The sequence below is a fragment of the Phyllostomus hastatus genome, unplaced genomic scaffold (genome assembly GCF_019186645.2).
Source record: "Phyllostomus hastatus isolate PE091 unplaced genomic scaffold, TTU_PhHast_1.1 phas_contig_159, whole genome shotgun sequence".
Classification (NCBI taxonomy): domain Eukaryota; kingdom Metazoa; phylum Chordata; class Mammalia; order Chiroptera; family Phyllostomidae; genus Phyllostomus; species Phyllostomus hastatus.
Genome location: NW_025333640.1, coordinates 36,219,099 through 36,233,987, shown reverse-complemented (window position 1 = coordinate 36,233,987; position 14,889 = coordinate 36,219,099). Strand labels below are relative to the sequence as shown.

General features: G+C 40.9%; 1 protein-coding gene across 1 annotated transcript in view; it reads left to right on the top strand.

Annotated features, from left to right (window-relative positions):
* The first annotated feature begins 394 nt into the window (after nt 1-394).
* Nucleotides 395-14,889, top strand: part of HSPA4L (heat shock protein family A (Hsp70) member 4 like) — a 50,426-nt gene continuing 35,931 nt past the window's right edge. Inside the window, exons 1-4 of the mRNA XM_045830849.1 lie at nt 395-495; nt 1,381-1,578; nt 12,089-12,146; nt 14,150-14,290. Coding sequence (XP_045686805.1) covers nt 1,472-1,578; nt 12,089-12,146; nt 14,150-14,290 — 306 coding nt within the window. The 5' untranslated portion in view covers nt 395-495; nt 1,381-1,471. The remainder of the gene's footprint in view (nt 496-1,380; nt 1,579-12,088; nt 12,147-14,149; nt 14,291-14,889) is intronic.

Sequence of the window (14,889 nt, the reverse complement as noted above, 5' to 3'; positions counted from 1 at the left end):
GGAACGGGGGACACCCCACGACTTGGACCAGGAGGACCAGGAATCACGTGGACAGCTGGGCGAGAAGGGCCACGAAAGCTACCGGGGATTGTATGGGAAGGAACAGGAAAGCCGGGACGCCCTGAACCGGGCGCAGGGCAGGCGAACTCCGTAAGTGTGAACCACGACTGGGTTAATTTCAGACAGACAGACAGACAGACAGAGAGACGGACAGACATCGGGTGCCGGTCAAGACAACGGGCCGCTCCTAGAGCTGGGCCGCCCTAGGCTCCCATCCAGCCGACCACAGGGCAGGCAGGCTCTGGAGGCGATGCCCAGGCTTGCCGGGTGTCATGGTGACAGGGACACAGGCCAGGTCACTTTCCTGTGAAACCGGTTTTCCGAGGTCCGTGGAGGGGGCTGCATCTTTAGAACAGTGTGAAGGGAGTTACGTGAAGGGAAAGCTGTCCTGTGCCGGCTTCCCGAGAGTCTGGGTTTGGGTACTTCGAAGCCCTGGTAAGGCCAAAAACCCCCCAAAACGAACAAACACTGTCCCGTCGGCTCTGACACAAGGCACTGGAGCGAAAAGGCCGCCTCTCCCCCCCTGGCGGGGCCGCCCCGCGAGGCCCTGCGGCCGCGCCGCACAATGGGCGCCACCTCACGGAGAGCCCGGCGCGGCGGAGGCGGCGGCGGCGGCGGCGGCGGGCGCAGGACCGCGGACCCCGCGAGCGCACCTGCGGGCGGCACATGGGCCCCTCGGGGCGGCGCGGCCGGCCGGTGGGTGCTGGGGCTGCGAGTGGCCCTGGGGAAGCGGCGCCGGCCTGCGCGCCCGACTCGGGGCGGGCCTGAGCTGCACCCTCCCGCAGCGCCAGGCGTGGCCCGGGCTGCGGACGACCGCCCGGGGCGCCCCCGAAGCCGCCGGCCGGGCGGCGGGCGGGGGGCGGCGGGGGGGGCGCCTCTCACCGAGCCCAGCTGCAATACTCCGGGCCGCCGCGCGAGGGCGAGCGAGCCGGCCCCGTTTTTCCCTCCTCCCGGATCCTCCCCGCTCCGCCTTCCCCGCTCTCCCAGCCCGCGGCTGGCTCAGCCGCCTCCGTTTTCCAGATCTTTCTCGAACCCGCAGCTCCTGGGGCAGCCGTTGCCCGAGCGCTGACGGAAGCGGCCGAAGCCGAGCCCCGGCGCAGCCTCGGGCGCGGAGGAGCGGCTCGCGCGCCTCCCTGGCGGCCGCGTGCGCAGGCGCAGAGCGCAGTAACTGCCGGTTGGAGGCGGCCGAACCGCAGAGGAGAGAGACCCCGGCGACGGAGGCTGCGGCGCGGTGGCTCCTGCCTCTCCGCGGCGGCTCGAGGCTCTGCCCTAGATTCACAGCGTAGCGACTTGGGGTCTTCTCTTCCTTGCTTCTCGCAGGAGTCGCCTTCCCAGGAGGAACAGCCCCGAAGAGGACGCGGTCCCCGCGCAGGAGGCTTCAGCACCGGCGCCCCGACCCCCCGGCGGCGGGATGTCTGTGGTTGGCATCGACCTCGGCTTCCTCAACTGCTACATCGCCGTAGCGAGGAGTGGCGGCATCGAGACCATCGCCAATGAGTACAGCGACAGGTGTACCCCGTAAGTGCCGCGTCCGTTCCTGGCCCTGGCCCTGAGGCTGGGTCCCGCCGGGCGGCGGCGCGGGAGGAGGCGCGCCGGTCCCTGGGAGGACAGGTGCAGCCCACCCGCCGCCGCGCCGGGGGCCCGCCGGTCGGCGCGCCCGGGCGGGCGGGCGGGCGGGCGTCGGGCTGCCGGCCCCGCGGGGCTGCCTTCCCGTCCGGGGTCGGGGACCTGACTCGAGCAGTTTGCCCGGCCCTCCGTCCCCCGTCGGCCCTGCCACAGCCTCCATCAAGGCGCTGGGGCGGGACCCCCTCGCCTTCCCGGACGTCGGAGGACGATCTCGGGGTGCTTCTGGCGGGGCTTGCGGGAAATTCTCGGCCGCGGGCGGGCCCCCCGCCCCCCCACGCCGGCGGAGTGAAGAACCCCGCATCCAGCCTGCCCGTCCTCCTCTCCCCGGCGCTGCCTGCGCGACAGCGTTTCTGGGCAGAGGTCGGAGATGAAGGATGAGGCTGCGCACATCGGAAAATGAGTTATACAGGCTTCCCTGGCCCAGAAGGCTGTCTTGCTTTCTTTTTTTTTCTCTCTCTCTTTTTTTTTCTTTTTTTTCCCCCCCGGAGGGGTTGAGACGGGCAGGGTTTTACCCCGGTGCCCTTGAGAATTCGAGGCAGTGGGACCGGCTTCCAGGGGCGCGCGTCGGCGGCGCGCGGTTAGGGAGAGAGGGTGCGGGACGCGAGCCCTCGGCCTGCCGTGCGGGGAGCCCGCGTCCTCCGCGCGGGGGTGGCGGGGCCCGAGCGGGGCCGGGGCGTCTGTGCGCGCGGGGAGTCGTCGGCGAGTTGGAGCGGCGGTCCAGTGGCCACACGGTGGGGGAGTGACTCTGTCGGGGACGTTGGGGAAGGACCCACAGCGAGAGGCGTTGTGTCACGGGAACCTGTTCCCACTTGTTCCATTGTTTCCCCGGTCCGGGAGGTGGTTGGCAAGGAATACAGTTAAGGCAGGGAGATGAAAAATTGGCTTGAGGAAACCAAGTTTCCACTTCTTCGTGTCTGTGGAAAGGGAGCTCAATATTAATTGGAGCCTATGGAGCAGCCCTTTAAGTACAAGACTAACCTGAACCGACATCAGCATTAAAGCTAAGCCTTTTAAGTGATTAAATGACTGTAGTTCTATGAATACTTTTTAAATGTGTCAAGATGTGGAAGAGTAGCTTACTTGAAGCAGTCTGCTTTGGTTTCTTTGAAGAATATTCTGGAAGGCTTTATGTCACCTTTTCCAGAGAGATGCATTCTAAGATATGCACTGTGTTTCTGTTGAAGTTTTGGATCTTTATATGCTGAAATATAAATGTAGGTCTGCTCATCTGCGTGGTACTGTTAAAACTCTCCTTTTTACATCTTTTCCTGGTTTTTATGCATGATGAGAGGCTGAAGCAGTAATTGCAGACTATTTATGACCTCATCTCTACAAGACTTTTTTATGGTGTGAGTCTCATTTATTTAAAACAGTACTTCTCACCTTTCTCAAATTGAAGAGCACAAATATAAAAGCGGAGCTTGAGTTGTCATTGACCCTGGGAACAGTGTTGCCATGTCGCACTCTGACAGTGCCTGTGGACGCTGCTCACACATGCCGAGAAGAGCCAGGAAATACTACTCTCCCTTTTGCAGCAGAGTAGAGGGCAACTGGGGACAGCCTTTGGCTTCAGGGACTTAAAATATGGAGAAAAAAAATGAGAGGTAAGATTCCCCTAATCCTTAAAACTTTATCCCAAAAGGTCAGAAACGAGAACGGTAAGACATTCTGCCTTTCCGGGCTCAGAAATCTTAGCAGTGAGTCCCTAACTCTTTCAGGATCCTGGCTAGATTTACAAAGAGAGTTCTTTAAAAATTAGGCTGCTCATGTGAGTCTTCTAGAGATCTCTTTGTTACTGTTCTTAGACACGTTGGCTAATTCTATGTGGCTGGGATTTAATATATTTCTGGTTTGTGTGTAAGAGAGCCACTACTAATATTTAGATTTAGTGAGCATAACAAACTAGAAATTTCCAAGTTCGAAGGATTGTATTCTTTTTTTTTAATAAATCATTATAAATGATTAAATGTTTTTTTAAAGATTTTATTTATTTATTTTTAGAGAGAAGGGAAGGGAGAGAGAGAGGTAGAGAGAAACATCAATGTGTAGTTGCCTCTCACATGCCCCCAACTGGAGACCTGGCCCACAACCCCCCGGCATGTGCCCTGAGTGGGAATCGAACTTGCAACCCTTTGGGTCTCAGGCTGGCACTCAGTCCACTGAGCCACACCAGCCAGGTTAGATCATATTCTTAATTAGCTTGCATCAGTGACTCTGCCCTTCTTTCCCTGGCTATGTAGTATGATTTACCTCAGGAATGTGTCTTTATTGTTACTGAATGAATACTTCATTGTAGTCCAGTGTTCTTACACTGTATATTTATTTTTGTGGAGCTTAAGTTATTGAGTGAAAATATATCCCTTCCTGATCTCTGGATACTTATTTATTGAATAACTATCTTGCAAAAAGCATTATAACTATTGGGACATGTAACTTTTCTAATATACCACACTGCTAGTTTTTTGAAACTAGCTTTTCAAAAAAAATGTTTTATATATTCCAGTAGCTGACGTCAAGGTATTATGACACAGGTATTTTTAAGATGCAAATACATTATAAAAGGATTCTTTGGAAAGAGGATTTTGCTTAGTTGGTTTCAGCATCCATACATTTTCACATTTGTTTCATTAACATACTTGATTATGTATACATGGGCGGATCTATGTATAAACTAGGGATGGTTTACTGAAACAAGTAATTGCTTAATTTTGGCCTGCAACCAAGGGACCAACACTAGGTAATTTAACCTATGAATTCTTCAGATTTCACCTCTGAAGTACTTTACTTCAGATTTCACCTCTGAAGTAAATTTGGAGTGCTTGTACTAGCTTCTCTTCTCATCTCATAGCATAAATTACCATGCCCTGGTAATTTAGATGGAGGAAGAAATTAACATACACAAAATGAAAAGAAAAAAAAATAGCATAATTTTTCTGAACATTTTCTTAAAAATTATTAGACAAATAGTACATGCTCATTGTAGGAAAGATTAAATTAAAAACTATAATTCTTCTACCCAAATATAAAACTTGTGTGGTTTTTCTCTATGTGTAGTTTATATTTTCTTTTTATAAACCATGTGGCAATAACTATCTGTATAACCAAATTTTTGACCTTTAATTTCTTCAAATAAATTTCTAGAAGTAGAATTACTGTGTGCACATTTGAAAGGCCTTAGATATGTTTGTGTTGTTCAATTAAGTATAGGTGTGGGGATTGGACTTCTATTCCAGGCTTAATGATATGAAAGTGAATAGTTTCACACATGGGAACAGATCTGCAGCCAGGGATTCTCATCTAATATCAGATTAAACCATGCAGTCAACTAAAATACATTGCCTAGGCCGATACTAGTGCTTGTACTCTCATACATGCTTCATTAATTCTGTGAGTTTGGTATTACTAGTTAACTTTTCCCCATAAGAAACCTAGAGCAAAGTTAAGTATCTTGAGCAAGAACTAGTAAGCAATGAAATGGACTCAGTTTTAGGCGACTTTGACCCCAGAACCCCACTCTTCTTCCATTACCCATTGACATAAAGGTGATGTGTGCAGACTAGGTTGATCGGGATGTAACGATCAAAGGGATGAATTACCTGGCTGGGCAGTTGCTGTGTGGAGAAGCATCTTTGCTTTAAAATCAGTAGACTCATTTATTTTTGATAGTTTCTAAGAAATATCATCTTGTTTTAATATGCTTTTAAGTTATTTTAATAACATAAAATTTTGTTTTGTTTAAAAATTAATTAGAAACATATACTAACAAAATATGTTAGTATAAACATTGAGCAATGCAGTGTAGAAGATTATAGACTATTAACAATGGATGTTTCTTAGAGATACAGTTATGGAGGGTATGCTTTTAATCTATATTCTGTAATGTTTTGAGTTCTTATGAACATATTTTACAATCAGGAAAATTGATTTTTTGAGTGAAACTATTATTTCAAGAAATTTTTGATAGGTGTATTGTTTTATCATCAAAATTCTGTGTGATCAGACTTAATATTCAGTTCCCTGATTTTTTGTCTTCATTATTTTTCCCTATTTCTTTACCAGTGCATGAATAATCTTGACAGCATGGGAAAATATTATTTTACACTACATATCAGATATTTGAGATGTCCTCTCCTGTGCACAAAAGTGGAAATCAGCTTACATTGGGGTATTAAAAATATTTTATACATCAAAAATTCCAAACTCAATAGGCTAACAGTGGCTATAATTGGATAAGAGAACTTTTTAATGTGATAGCATTTGGGGGCAGAAGAGGAGGCTTTTACTTTTTTAATTAAATATTTCTCATGCTATATGAGTTAATTTTGCTTCTGTGTTTTACTATGAGCTTATGAACTTTGGTTTGAAATGCTGAAAAATTACACAAGTAAATGTCCCAATTTGTCCCTTTATAACAGCCTCCTAAACTTACATGTGTGTTCCTAGTTTTATGCAAGTATGTAAGTATATGTACATAAGTGGGATGTTTTTCTGTTTTCTTTAACAAAGTAGAATTACATTATACATATTTTGCAATTGCTTTTTCAAAATGTATTGCTAACATCTCAAAACTTGTACGTATGGCTCTAATTTACCTCATTCTTTTTAAAGGCTGTACAGTATTCACTGCTGTTAGTGGAAACTTTAAAATATTATTTTGCTGTTGAGAAACAAAAATTCAATGAACACTTTTCACTTTTTATTCAAAATTATGCTGAGATGGGTGGAAGGGCAGATGTCTCTCACTTGAGCATGCAAAAGCTAGGACTATAAAATCTGAATATTATGTACAACAAAACAAAATGTACAACAAAACAAAATGAATCTCCAGTCATTGCCTTGAATTTGTGGGAAAGCAATTCTAAAAGATTTCTAAAAAGCAGGGAATGATAAATACAAATTATATAATATCAGCATTTAAGGTCTCGAAAATGCCATTGGTAGTTTTTTGGTATTTGGTCACTTCAGTACAAATTCATAAGATAGCTGTGTTCTGATAAAACTTTATTTTTTAAAATAGGTGGCCAATGATATGCAAAACCCTGATCTGGAATTTTCAATTTATTGGGCACTGCTGTTTTTCTTTGAACTGGTGGATTTTAAGTAAGATAATCAGCTTTTCAAATATTTCTAATCTAATAATTAATAGTTAATATATCTAATTTAATTACCTAATCAGTTTTTAAATCATTGTGTCTACCTATGTAAATATTTGTGGTTTCTGTTAATGGTTTCAAGTTACAAACTAATTTATTTATGAATTATGCTTACTAAAAGCATAACAATAAGGCTTTTGAAAACATTCTTTCCCCACCTCCTCCTAGAACAACTTTTTTCCAGAGAGTTAAGTTTGGAAAATGCTAGCCAGATGTTTGTTTTGTTTGTTTTTTGTTTTTGTTTTTACTTCAGAACTTCTCTCAGATCCCTTAATTTACTTACAGCCATTGAAATACTCCAGGAATGTTTTTCCCAACTTATTTGAATGTCTGAGGAATTATATTTCACAGAACAGTATTTGGAAAATGATGCTATAGGTCAGTGGTTCTCAACTGGAAGAGATTTGCCCCTGCCCCTACCCCCAGGGCACATCTGACGCTATCTGAAGATATTTTTGGTTGTCACACTGGAGGTGAAGAGGGGGAAAATGCTCCTGGCATCCAGCAGGCAGCAGCCAGGGATGTTTCTAAAATCCTGCGCTGCACAGGATCGCCCCGCCGTGCCAACAAAGAATTGTCCGGCTCAGGATGGCACCAGTGCCATAGCTGAGAAATCCCACTTTATGGACATCTTGGCAACCACAGCTGAAACTGGCAGTGTAAGGAGCTGACCCCTTAATTTAAACCAATTGATTGATTGCCCTCTTCACTTACATCATTGTTAATGGAGCTATTGTGTTTCTTAGAGTCTACTCAATGATAACAGAAGGCACTATAAATAATAATTGTGATCTTACGAAAACTGGCAAGGGAAAGCCAGAATTTTTTAAATAGGGCTATTTTTAACGTGTAAATGGTAGATTCAAGGGTTTTTGAATCCCTAGCGGAGACTGACAAAGAAGCAAACAAACTTAGAGGGCTGACCTCTTAAGTGAGAGGTCTGTTAGTCTCCTGGCAGTGTGTTTTCCCTGACCTAATCATGCTCGGCCTTATAAAAATAAGCTCTACAAGAGAGACAGAAAATTAATCTTAAATGTTAAGGGAAAACATAAATACAACTTTCTTAAAGTAATGTACTGTCATTTGATTTTATGCCCCTCCTCTACTAAAAGTGACACAGACCATTTAGACGTTCCATTTGTTTGTTTAGAGTTCTGTGGCATTCTCTGAGAATCTGCGACTGCCACTACAATGGCAACATTAGATTGAATATTTTAGATTTAAGCTGCTTTGTGAACACTCCTTTTTTTAGGTACAAAATGGAATTTCTGAGTAGTAGTTGAAATAATCCATAAAAGTGTAATATAAATTATATGTTTGGATAAACAGTTGAATATCCTTTCCGATAAAAACTTTTATATCTGCCTAATATGTGGTATAAAGTGTCTATTTCCCTAGATATTACTAAAGTTAAGTAAAAGTTTTGGGAAAGGATAGGTATTTAACACTTTGATTTTTCTGAAAATCCTTGGCAGATATTTACTTAATTTTAAACTGAAAATTGAAGAAAGGAGTTTGAAGGTCTGTAGCTGTATGAGGAGGATGGCTTTCTACATATTGAAACTGGATATTTCCAACCTGTAACATTAAATTATTTAAACTTTGTATGTCTACTCCTAACTCAAGAGAAAACCTGATAATGGTAACTGCTTAGCTTTCTCTGTGAAGTGATATGTGTGTCAAGCATATTTCAAAGAACCTAGTACTTAATAAATGATAGTTGAATCAATCTTATTTGGATCTAGTGTTCCAACAGAAGTTAAACTCTTGAGAAGCAACCTAAGAATGAGATATTCTGTGCACCCAAGTGATGGTAGACAAGTATATAAAAAGTATTCAGGAGTGTGTCCAAATAATGGAGTAGACAGAAAGACAGGTTACAAAGTAGACTAAGAAATGGCAAATTCGTATCTTCTCTGATGAGTTTTTGGATGGAATGTCAAGTCAGCCAAGTGGATTGCCATATTGGGTGTACAGCAAGCACTAATCTGGCAGAGGATATGTCAAATCATGAATTTATTTGCAAGAGATATGAAGATGTCACCAGAAGCACTGATTTCTGCTACGCCCTTATTTTCCTGTTTTCACCAGCTCACAATTAGAGAACAGTGACTTTCATTCCCTTCTACGTCTGTCCATTTCTTTCAACATTTTAGTTCTAACTATATATCTTGGATGTCTCAAAGGTTCCTCAGTCTCAACATGTCCAAAATAGCACTTGGAACAGTCCCTCCCCAAACCTGCCTCTCATGATGTTTTCTGTCTCATTGAATGACACCTCTGTTTACCCTCTTAGGCAAACTGGAAGCCTGGGCAGTAGTCTTGAAACTCCTCCTCTAATATCTGTTCCAGCACTGTTCAATAAAAATATAATGTGAGCAACATATATAATTTAAATGTTCTACAGGCTACTTTAAAAATGTAAGAAACAGGTGAAATTAATTTTAATATGTTTGATTTAACTCAGTATATCTAAAATCTTATTTCAACATGTAATCAGTGTTTTTCAATTAATGTGATATTTTATAGCCCTTTTTAAATACTAAATCTTCAGCCCTGACTGGAGCAGCTCAGTTAGTTGAGCACCGTTCCGAAAAGCAAAAGGTCTCTGGTTCGATTTCTGGTCAGGGCACATGCCTGGGTTGCAGGTCTGATCCCTGGTTGGGGCGTCTGTGAGAGGCAAGTGATCAATGTTTCACTCTTTCTCTCTTCCTTCCCCTCTCTCTAAAAATAAATAAATAAAATATTTTAAAAAATAAATACTAAATTTTCAAAGTCCAGAGTATGTTTCCCACTTATAAAAAGTACATCTCTATTCAGGCTAGCCACATTTCATGTGCTTAATAGCCACACGAGTCTGGTGGCTACTGACATTGAAGATCTAATCTACCACCAAGTCCTTTGAGTTTTACCTTCTCAATATCTTAATCCCTTCTCCTTCTGTCTCAGCTGACACCATCCTGATATAGATTGCTGATAACCGCTAGCCCTCCTCCCATCTGCTCACACTGTAGTCAGAATGATCCAAACGCTCCCCTGCTTCCTTCTCATCCTCATTTACTCTTCCTTCAAATGTCATCACTTCCTCGGGCAAGCCTTTCCTAATCCTCCTCCTCTGGATCGATGCCTGCTGTTATCTATTCTTACAGCACTATTTGCACCCTCTGTTGTAGCAGCACCTAATTTATTCCATGTGTGTGGCACTGTACAATAAATTCCAAGACAACGAAAACCATGTTGTTTATTTTCTATCTCTGTTACACCTCTAGTAACTAACAGAGTAGGTGGTCAGTAAACATCTGTTGAATTGACTAAACAAATTAACTGCTTGACTGCTCTGAAAATCCATTGGTCCCCAATATAACAGTGTTTTGTTCAGCCCTTGAAAAGCACTGTTCTGGCATCTTTCCTCATCAGTTTGTATTATATGTAAACATGGACTGTTCTCTCCATCATTCAAGATCCTTTAGTGAACCCCCATTACCTATTGAAATAAATTTCAAATTTATAATCTGTCATTTGAGACTTGTATAATTTGGCCTGATACTACCTATATCTATCAAAATGTTCTGTGAAATTAACTAAGTTATTCTTCCTAGTCTCCAAATAAGTATCAGCCTTAGGAGCCATCTTTCTGTTCATTCAGCAACTTTATTATGTAACAGATAGTGTTCTAGGCCAGTTCTATCCAGTAGAACTTTGTATTCTGATGTATTTTTGCTCTGTTCTGTGTATAATCTGTTCTCTCTGGCCACATGTGGCTGTTGAGCGCTTGAAATACTACTAATGTTGAAGAACTGATTTTTTAATTTTGACTAAAATGTTACTAGCCGCATATGGCTAGTGGCTACCATATCGGACCACAGTACAGATCAAGGCAGCGGGCATACATTCTTACCCTCATGGAATCCATACCTAGTATGGTGATACAGTCGGTAAATAAGTAAATTACATAAGATAGTGACACATTATGGAGAAAAATAACACTGGTTAAACAGTAGGAGATAATACATGTGTTGGAGAGGAGTAGGAATGCTGTTGTATAAGACAGAGAAGGTGTCCCTGATGAGTTGACATTTGAACAGGAACGTGAAAGCAGTGAGAGCAGAAGGCCACATGGACAGGTTTAAAAGTGCTCCAGAAAGAGAACAGTAGGTACAAAGGCCCTGAGGCAGAAGCATGCTTTCCCTGTTCTGGAAAGAGCAAGGAGACCAGTGTTCCCAGGTTGAAGTTACAGGGTAGAAGAAGAGCTGCTGGAGGACTTGTTTTTACTTTGTGAGACCGGATATCATTGGAGCAGAAAAGTGTCATAACCTTAGTCTTGAAGAGCATTACTGCGGCTGAATATTACATTGAGAATAGACGTATACCTACATATCAGCAATGTTCTTCTCAACAAAACAATTAAATATAAAAATGCTTTCTCTTCTTTCAAGTCTCAGTTCTGAAATCACGTTTACTACTTGTTTTTTCTAAACCATAATATCTAGAAGTGATTAGTCTTTTTTTTTGCCACTATCATTTATAACCCTATTCTGATTTTTTTCAGTAGCCCATAAATTCTCCAGAGAGAGTGATTGTACCTAGTATATATACAGCGCCTGTAATTATTTGTTGATTGAATGAATGGTTACCTGCAGTTACAATGGAAATCATGGGAATACTTTCTTGAATCATTACATGAAATGGTATTTTGATGATAATGTTACTCTATACTTGCTTTTATAAGCAGAATTACATATAAATGCAGAAATAAAAATGGCAATCATACTGTTTAAAGCGTTTACCTATATTCACTCATTTAATCCTCACACAACCCTATGGGTAGGTGCTGTCATTACTCCCTGCCAGATGGGAAACTGAGGAAATAATGGCTAAGTTATTTCCACAGGGTTATTTAGCTGTTACGTGGCACAGCCATGATTTAAATCCTAGCAGCCTGTCCTTACTGAATACAATTAATTTTATTAGTAGGTCATAGACCAATAGAATTAAAAAACATTTTGGGGACCAACATAGTGCTGCTCCCTATTAGCAAGTTTTTAAAAATTATAACATTTATTCTAACCACTATTCCATTGCTTATGAAAGTTTAAAAATATGTAAAATTCTGATTTTAGGTAACCTTTTTTAAATATAGTACATGATTACATTAATCCTTTAAATTTATCTTTGTATAAGGTGAAGCAGAATAATAATACATTGATAAAAAACACCATGGGAATAAACTCTGTTTTCCCCCTCTTTAGGGCCTGTATATCTTTGGGATCAAGAACTCGAGCCATTGGAAATGCAGCTAAGAGCCAGGTAAATTGTTAATGTAGATGTTTTGATTTACAGGAAAAATTAACTGACTCTTGGTAACTAAGCTCCAATTTTATGTAACTAAGAGTGAAAAAAGAGAGTGCAGAAAATATGACCAATCCTAAAATCTTTGTATTTTAGATATATTTTGCTTTGGTTTGTGAAATATTTTTCAAATGTTATTTATTAAAAATCTTCAGTTGTGAACTTAGGATATGCTATTCTATGGCATCAGTTTTTCCCGGTATGCTCTCTTTCTATCTAAAACATGCACTTCAATGACAAGTGAGCAATGTCGTGGTAAAAGGAGGTGGGGAGAAAAGGAGGAACTAATTTCCAGAGTAATTAGTGGCTATCAGTACTTTACATGGAATCTGTTTAACTATTCACATTTCTAGGCTTCTGAAATGTTTATGGTAGCGCATTTACTCTTAATGTTCCGGGCTGTATGTTCATTTTCCTTGGACTTTGTTTATTGCCTGAACCAAAAGCCCTTAACAATTACATTTTAATATATATCTGGGTTTTCTTTTCTTCATTACAAGATAACTTTGTTTAATGGGGCTTTTTTTTCTTCATGACTTTGTAGGAGTAATTGACTCATTTATCTAAGAATTTTGCTTACAGTTTTTTATCAAGGTTGTCTTATAATTTGTCTATATATGAATATACTTATATCTTTTTCTACTTTCATTTGTACATAAACAAATGTTGAGTTGGTGCCCAGTGAGCCCTTCACTAAAGTATACATCTCATATTCTGGCCAATCTTCTAAGCATATCGTAAGATATTAGAGTCTCTGAAGAAAAGCAAACTATAAAGTTATTTCTGCTGAAGAGCTGAAGACCGACATGGTAATTCAGTATTCTTGCAGGTTTCATCTCACAATTGAAGATAAGGTCTGTTTGGCTTTCAAAGGTCACTAAGGGCAACAAATGGATCTCAGTAATATTCTGTAGTTATAACTACATGTTCTAGTTACAGAAAAAATTACTTTGCCAAAATACAAGCTACATGGAGGGAGTTTTAATGTACTAGCCTAGGAAAAATTCTTAGCAATGGAAGCAACACAGTAGTATATGAGAAATTTCACGAAGAATCAGGTAGTCAGAAAAAAAGAAAAACAGAATAATAAAGGTAATTGAAATAAAAACACAGAAATGAAAGTAGAAAGAAGAGAAATCAAAGATACTAATTTACTAGAGCAGCAATTTTCATCTTTTTCTTCTCATGGTACTCATAAACTACTAAAATTCTGCAGCATACCACAAAAATATATGTTTTGCCAAACTGACAAAAATAGGTGTAATTTTGATTGACTTACAAAAAAATAATAATAGTAATAACCTACCCTTTTTCCTCCAAAGTGACTTTTTAGAAAATCAGGAGCCTGTACTTGTATATAAGAATTTCTGGTACCAAGAATTAACCAGTCAGACACAACCTTAATATATATGACATGACCAATAAGATGCAATTCTTATTATATGACCTGTATATTTACAGTTCAAAACAGAGCATTTACACCAGGCAGTTGTTGGTAGATTGGCTGTTGTCATTTTTTTAATTTGACAATCTGAGGGAAAAGAGGTCAGTGCCCCTAAGCATTCAGGTATTGCATATTTTAAAAATTCTTGCCCCACACTGATTGAAAATTGCTGTAATAGAGCAAAAGTGTTAAGGAAAACCAAAGGCACAAGTTGTAGATAGGTTTTTATTTGAAAATGTTTAAGTTTTATTATTTATTTTCTTCCTTTCCTTATTTTATTTAAAGCATTAAATTTGAATCTAATATTCCTAAAAAGGAGAATTTGTGGGGGGTATAGTTAAGATGTATACATTTACTATTGTATAATCTCATTGTATAATTTTACTATTTGTTGGAAACCAGAAAATGAATGCTTGTGTGTAAGTCTGAGCTTGGATGTAGAATTTGGTTCTCAAGTATTGGTGTAGTGTCTATTTTGCATTCACTAAGTAATTGATAAAGTATTTACTGCCAACAGATAGTCACAAATGTAAGAAATACAATTCACGGCTTCAAAAAGCTTCATGGACGATCATTTGATGACCCTATTGTGCAAACTGAAAGAATCAGGCTTCCCTATGAGCTGCAGAAGATGCCTAATGGAAGTGCGGGAGTTAAGGTAAGCTTATGTTCCCAAGGTGCAAACGTGTATTTAAATTACAAACCAAATAGGATAGTATTGCCTACTGGTAATTTAACTTTTTTTCTTGTGGAAGTAGTTCAGATATGAAAAATTATTATTATTGCGTGAACATTTGGAGTGAACTATTTTTAATTGATGAAGGCAGAAGTGGCATATATGATTTAGAAAATTGGCCCCAAAAGTATGTTAATTGCCATAATGAGTTTTTGCTCATTTAGAAGCATCTTATAATGTATTAGAAGTATTAAAGCAAACTCTTCCAAGTAAGAGATGAATTCTGGATTTTTTCAATTCTGGATTCTGGAAATTTTCTGAAATTTTGAATTTTGAATCTTATATGTAGATTCTACATGTAAGAGATGGATTCTGGGTGAATTCTGGATTTTAATTCTACATCCTGAGATAGTAAGTTTTATATTTGTTAACAAAAACAGGTTTCTGTTGATTTTTCAAAATCTGACAGAACACCTCAAAGCACATAGTTACCACACGACCCAGCAACTCCACTCTCAAATACATGCACAAGAGATTTGAGCCATGTGTGCACCCAGAAGTGCATGGTAGTGCTATGCTAA